This window comes from Apium graveolens, chromosome 5, assembly GCF_009905375.1.
Source record: "Apium graveolens cultivar Ventura chromosome 5, ASM990537v1, whole genome shotgun sequence".
Classification (NCBI taxonomy): Eukaryota; Viridiplantae; Streptophyta; class Magnoliopsida; order Apiales; family Apiaceae; genus Apium; species Apium graveolens.
In genome coordinates this window covers 302251444-302258513 of record NC_133651.1, presented here as the reverse complement: position 1 = coordinate 302258513, position 7070 = coordinate 302251444, and the positions used below count along the sequence as shown (strand labels likewise).

Sequence of the window (7070 nt, the reverse complement as noted above, 5' to 3'; positions counted from 1 at the left end):
AGGCCTCTAGGGGTATACCTGATGATTGAAGGCCTCCTCCTGTATTCAACGGGTGTCCTCGTTGGGGATGCAGGGTTAACTTTGGTGTGTGCTTTGGGAACTCTGTTCTTGTATTCAACGGGTGTCCTCGTTTGAGAACTTTGGAGTCATCCTGTACTTTGTACCCAAAAGCTTGGGATCACATGTCCTGTTATCTGGTGGGTTATCCTCATTCGGGGGACAGGGACGTGTCTGACATTTGGGGTGAACCGTGGCTATACCTGCGTCCGTAAATCAAGGGAGATAGCTGTAGCGGAGTGTTATCCTTGTGCAGGGACATGCATTATCCGTTAAGTCCTACGATTACAGACGAGCCTTGGGCCTTCGCGTTTGGGCCTCATAGTTGGACATTCCTAAAGCTAGCGAAAGATGGATTCTGGATGGGTTTCTACCGGGCCTTGGGATAAGAAGTCTAAGCCCATTAGATTTCTTGTTCCCCAAGAACTATGTCAGGCTTGATCCCTATATAAAGGGTACATAGGCATATTGAGAGGGGTAAGAAGTTGAGAGCTGAAAAGGAGCCGCCACTTGCCCTAATCAATCTCAGCCACCAATTAACATACAACCACCATACACCGCTTGATTTTCCGGCAAAGAACCACCGTCATAGATCTTAATTCCGGCGAGAAAACCTCAAACTTTGTTGTTATCAGTTTCCTCCATCAATAAATTGGCGCTAGAAGGAGGGGTGCTGATTTAAGATCATAATCTTATGCGGAAAAGATGTCTTATAATTATGATGGGAGTTCTTATGATGGAAGTGATAGCAGATCTGAAGGAGAGGGCAAGGGAGGCTACATTCGTCATGAACCTTACGTGCCCAGAAACATAATGGATCCTCCAAGAGCTCCAGATGTGGGATGAACACCCCTAGTCCTTATCAGCAATGATGATATCCTGGATGAGCTGTACCATATGGGGGATACTCTAAACAACTTTCACTCGAGGCTGAGCACGGTGGAGCGTCGAAAAACAAGGAGGGGTCGTCGTTTACCCCGCCGTGGGGAAAGCGCCCGTGGTTGAGGGAGATGCCCAAGATGCCCGTGGCCAGGCCAGCTGGGGAAACCTGCGAATCACCCCACTGTGCTTGAAATATTCTGATGATGTAGAGCCTATTGTGAAGCTTATCGATTAGGATACTGATGGAAGGGAGAGACCTTGTTTGGGCAATCAGGTTGTACCACATCCATATAGGTCTGGGCGTACGATGGACGAGCGTCGTCGTGCGAAAAATATTCAGAATCAAGATGAGGAAAGAAGAGATTTTTCAACTCTAAAGAGGAGGCTCAGCATAAGGTTGGAAGACGACGATTTGAGAATGTTGCTACTAGAATGGCAAAAGGAAGGAAACGGTGGAGAATCGAGGCCCCATGATACCACGCGTGTGCCCCCTACATATCCAAGGGATGATATGGTGCGATACTGCGAGCACGAGCGTGCCCCTCCACGACGAAGGTTTGGAAATTATGTTAGAGGCTATCAAAGGAATGGACGGGGAAGGATGGGATATCAGCATGGGAGAGCACCATATAACGGGAGACGAGAGGGCTCGCCCTCAACTGAAGAAGCCCATGCCATTGTTCCAGTTGATTCTCACAGTGCTACGAGCAATGGATCTAGGATGCGTCCTCATGACCGGGATGACATACGAATTCAAGAAAGGTTGCAAAATAACAATGAGATACCGAGACGCGTCCAGGAGGAACCTCGTGCACAGGAGAATATTCAAAATTAAGATGGCAATATACCACAGCCGCAGCCTCAGGGCGAGGGGAGGCGAGATCCACCGATACACCCGGGGGGTAACCAAGGGGAACAGCAACAAGTTGTGGAGCAACCCCAACAACTCAACGTTCAAACCATTCCTGGAGTAGGAACGTTTAATATGAGTGATCTTAAGAGGTTTCTCAACCATCTTGAAGGAGGTAGGGTAACAGCAACTGCGCAAGCTCCATCCCCTTTCTCTGCTGTTGTAAGGGAAGCGCAGCTACCTACGGGATACAAGAACACAACCAATGACTTGCGCTTTCATGGAAACTCCGAACCCGTAGAATTCTTGGGATATTTTAATATTAAGATGGATGTATATCAGGTATCTGATTTAACACGGTGCCGTCTTTTGACGGCTACCTTTAGAAAAGGTGCTCAGCAGTGGTTTCAAAAACTTGGCCCAGGAGTTATCACATCTTGGGAACAAATGAAAAGCTTGTTTTTTACTCAGTTCCAAGCTGTGGTGAAGTATACATCGTCCGTTACCACACTGGCCAATGTGAAATAAAAGGAAGGGGAAAGCTTGACTTCATATTTCAAAAGGTTGAATGCAGAATCTACCTTGGTGAGAGGCGCAACTGACGAAACACTGAAAATACTTCTTATAGCTGGCCTGCGCGTGGGAACGGATTTCTGGAAATATTTTCAAGGAAAAGACCCTGTGTCGTTAGCTGATGTACTTGTACAGGCTGAGTCCTTCAAGGCGATTGAGCAATCGCTTGCTGAGATAAAGAAGAATGATAATTCCCATAACTCAAAGGGGCGAGCTAAGAGGAGAGATAGGTCTGCAAGTCCAAAATATCGGCAAAATGCTCGAAGTCCTAATAGGGTGAATGTCGTGAATGTGCGGAGAGAGTGGAGTCCGCCATCGAATTATGAAAAGAGAGTGAGTAATTATACTCCCCTGGCAGCGTCCATTGATCACATCTTTGAAGTAAACAAGGACAGAGGAATCTTCAAGAAACCAGAACGCCTGACCTCGTGGCAGAGTAGAGACAAGAAAAAATATTGTGAGTACCATGAGTCCACTGGTCACGATACCCACGAATGTCGTCATTTAAAAGATGAGATTGAAGAATTGATCAAGGCTAGATATCTGGGAGAGTGGATTGATAAAGTGAAGAGACGCAGAGGTGAAGACAACAAGAAAGATGAGAGGCATCTCCCACAAGCAGAGGTTGATGGGAAGCTAGCGGAGGTTAAGTTCCAAAGAGCTGGGAGTATCAGGGCAATCTTCGGAGGACATCCATTTGTTGGAGATAACAATCAGGCGCTGGAAAGAAATGCTAGAGAGGCACGATACCTACCGTTCACCAACATTCATAGCTTGGAGGATAGACCGCCGAAAATATTCAAAGGGGAATCCGATGATATTACGTTCAGAGAAAGAGAGTCAAGGTGGGTACATCATCCTCATAATGACGCATTGGTAATAACTATGCTTATCGGGATGATGAACGTGCATCGGATCTTTTTGGACAACGGAAGCTCTGCGAACATCTTGTATTACAGCACGTACAAGAAGTTGGGGTTCCCGGATAGTGACATGAATTTTGAAGATGCACATGTCTACGGATTTACTGGAGAAGCAGTAAGGGTTATGGGTTTGATTAGACTTCCCGTCATACTTGGGGAAGGAGTTCTATCTGTTACCCAGATAATAGACTTCAAAGTGCTGGATCAGGATTCCGTTCACAATGTGCTGTGGGCAGGCCTTGGTTGCGGGCATTCAGGGTAATAACCTCGATACATCATCTAATGATAAAGTTTCCAACGCCTAACGGAGTGGGAAGTCTGAGGGGGTTGTAATACGAATCACGCGACTTGTGGCGCCCTCCAAACCTGGGTCAGAAGTTTGGGATCCACACACACACACACACTATTTATAACCTGCTTATAACAATAACAAAGATAATAATAATAATATGCAGTGACCCTACTTACCAACTACCACGGACCGCAATAGGTTAAAGTATGCACACAAGCCAAACATACTTACTTATATTACAAACATTCGAATCCCAACTATTCCAACTCAGAACTGAGTATTAAACATTATTACAAACTTTTACAAACTTAAATTATTCCAAAAGAAGCCTATTAGCTCAACTCAATCAACCTGAACCCCTAGCTCTCGCGCTGGACTGGGGATCCTCGGTACCAACCGGTTCCATCTTAACTGGAAAAGAACATAAACAATATCGCACAAATGAGCTAACTAGCTCAGCAAGTCACAATGACAAAACTGAGAATAATGATCATCAGGTGAATATGGTTATGATATCAAGTGAACAATAGATTATGATTTAGAATTGGATATTATATTTTTATTTTAAAAACCAAGGTTAGGCTGCTGATCAGTCACGCACTAACCCCGAGCAAAGCACACAGCACTGCTCTAACTACTATATCCAAAGCACACATTGGCCTAACTTGACCATTATATGGTCTGACCACGAATCTGGTCCAAAATTTTATAAAAACAATCCAATTCTAACATAATAACAGAATAAACAGTAATAAGTAATAAACAGAATCATTAACAACATTGGACGTTCAATAATGAAAATGGTCTCAATCTGTATAAGGATCAATATGGCATTTTCAAAGCATGGATGCTAAGTAGTGAAATAATTGGATAGCAAAGGAAACAATATTTCAAGGTTTCAAGGATTTGGCCTTTCAAAGCATAAGATACAATGGTTTAAGTGTGTAAGCAATCTGGCTCAGTGTTTGATATTTAGTTTGTATGTATTTGTGGAGTAGTATCGTATATTTGAGGTTCGTATTTGGGTATACAACAATCAATGGTCTAGAAATAATCAGGTTTACGGCTCAAGATCAATAACTGGAATCAAGGTTTAGGGTTCAGTGCTTCAAAGCACTTGCAATATAAAACAGGAATATCAATCACTACAATATCTCGAGAAAGTTTAGAACACTTGCCTAGTACTAGCTTATTATACTGCACTCGCTTTTAGTCACGACTGTCTTACTCCTCGACTACCTGTTTCCCTTTCCTACGCCTTGCCTCTTCTGCTAACATATCATAAGCATCTATCAATATTCAACTTATACGATTCTATTCGACACATACTTCTATCTACCCTTCGTTTCACCCAAATCCGATTAACGGATTGAAATTTACGCAATAAACAAGTAAACATCGAATATATACCGACAGTTAACCAACAAGTCACATATAGCACATAACACATCACATAATCAATGATATAACATTTATAAGGAAGTCTCGGGTCATAAACAAGCTTTCGGGTATTTGAAATGATTTTTAAAATATTTTTCGGAATTAAAACAGGTCGTTGGATCAATTTTTTGGAGTAATAAACAGGGTTCGGCTGGCCAATTCTGGCTTCAAAACAATTTTATAATAATTATCGAGCCTTGAAAACAATTTAAAATAATATTTTAAAGATCGAAACTATTTTTCAAAATTTTTAAATCATTTTTAAGTAATTAAATCTAATTAAATAATTAATTAAAATTAATTAATAATTAATTAAATCAATTAATTTTCGAATTAATTGACCAATTAATCAATTAAAATTTAACTGAAATTAATTAACTAATTAATTCAGATTTATTTTTGAATTAAAAATATTTTTTGGAATTAAAATAATAATTTTTGGAATTTTCAGAAATTAAAATCGAATTTTTATAATAAAAATAAATAGGGAATATGATTTTTGAATATTTTTAAAACAGGAATCCAAAATTTGCAAGTTCTGGAAACCTCAGGGACCTAACTGTTTCGTTTTCAAAACCTCAGGGACTGAAATGCAATTTTGCAAAGTTCACCATCGAACTTCGCCGGAAAATACCCTGTCTCGCCGGAGAAGGCGATCCAGGTACAGTCACACCACCACAAGCTCCAGAATTAAACTACATATCACCAGGAATCTATACATGCAATCAAAACACATCAATAACCCCAGACTTGGCCGGAAATTGGCCAAGAACATCGCTGGTTTCCGGCGAACATCGTAAATCTTCAAAACACAACTCCCTTCGATTCAGACATCCTCTGTTAACGAGCTATATACCAATCGATTGCAAATTTCATCAGGAACATAATCCACTATAAATCAACAGCTAATAACTCCTAAATCAAAAAGCCCCAAATTTCAATTGAAAACATTCATACGGGTTATAAACCCTAATTTCAAAATTTGAGAATTAAGCACACTTTTGAGCATGTTATTGGACTCCAAATCAGACGTATGACATATGAAAATCATCAGGAAAACAAGCTCTACAACATGCAATCATCAAATCATACAAACAATCATCCGAACAGAAATTCATATTTTTAATAAAAATAATTCGAAATTAAATAAAAATATAGAAAAATAACCTTGATTTCTGCAGTAAAACGAAGCTCAGAATCTAATAGTACTCCTCAAATCCTTCGTTTTGGTTACTCAAGCTTTGAAAACAGAGATCAATAACACCTTCGATTTGTGGTTTGATTTTCGGAAGATTATATGAATATAAGGTTTTTCTCTGTAAAATTATGTATTTAGCTGACTACAAATGATTTTGATACAAAATAAAATACGGTAAAAGACTATTTATAATTACGGAAAATTAGTATCCCTTTGGATCATTCCGGATATAAAACAGTACGTTTATTTGTAAAAACTGATCCAAACGGTATCGGTTTTCGGGATAATTATCCAAATTAGTACAATTTGTACTGCGGTCTTGGTCTCAGCGCCTGGTTACACGTATTACGAGGTGATAATTGTGATAGTTTAATAAAAAGCTCTCGTTTACCGAAAATACGAGTTTTATTGATTTACCGAAACGAATATTGTATCGAAAATGTTGCGCCGGGACCCGCGCAGGACAAACTGTACGCCGGATCGAAAAAGTCAAAACATGGAAAATGCTCGGAATATTGCAATTAGGTTAGGAAGGAGTTCTCGGAAGAGTTTCGGGTTCTAAAAACGTAAAAACGGATGACGTCGGTTGGTTCCCGTTTTTATAAAATAGATTTTAAATACCCGGAAAAAGATTTTATAAAATCCATATGATTCCTATAAATTCATAAATCAACATAAAAATAATTAGAAAGATATGACAATTATCTATATTTTATTTTGGACATATAAAAATTAAAATACTCAATTAATATTATTTTTTAAATATACAAACACAGATAACACTTAACAATTAATTCACAGAATAGATACTGAACACATATAATAATTATTTAATAGCAAAAATAATTACACGAT

General features: G+C 39.7%; 1 protein-coding gene across 1 annotated transcript; it reads left to right on the top strand.

Annotated features, from left to right (window-relative positions):
* Positions 1–1924: 1924 nt before the first annotated feature.
* On the top strand, positions 1925–3547 carry LOC141661119 (uncharacterized). The gene is made up of 2 exons (XM_074468103.1): positions 1925–2180; positions 2364–3547. Exons 1-2 carry the CDS (start codon positions 1925–1927, stop codon positions 3545–3547), a joined length of 1440 nt encoding a protein of 479 aa, XP_074324204.1.
* Positions 3548–7070: the final 3523 nt, after the last annotated feature.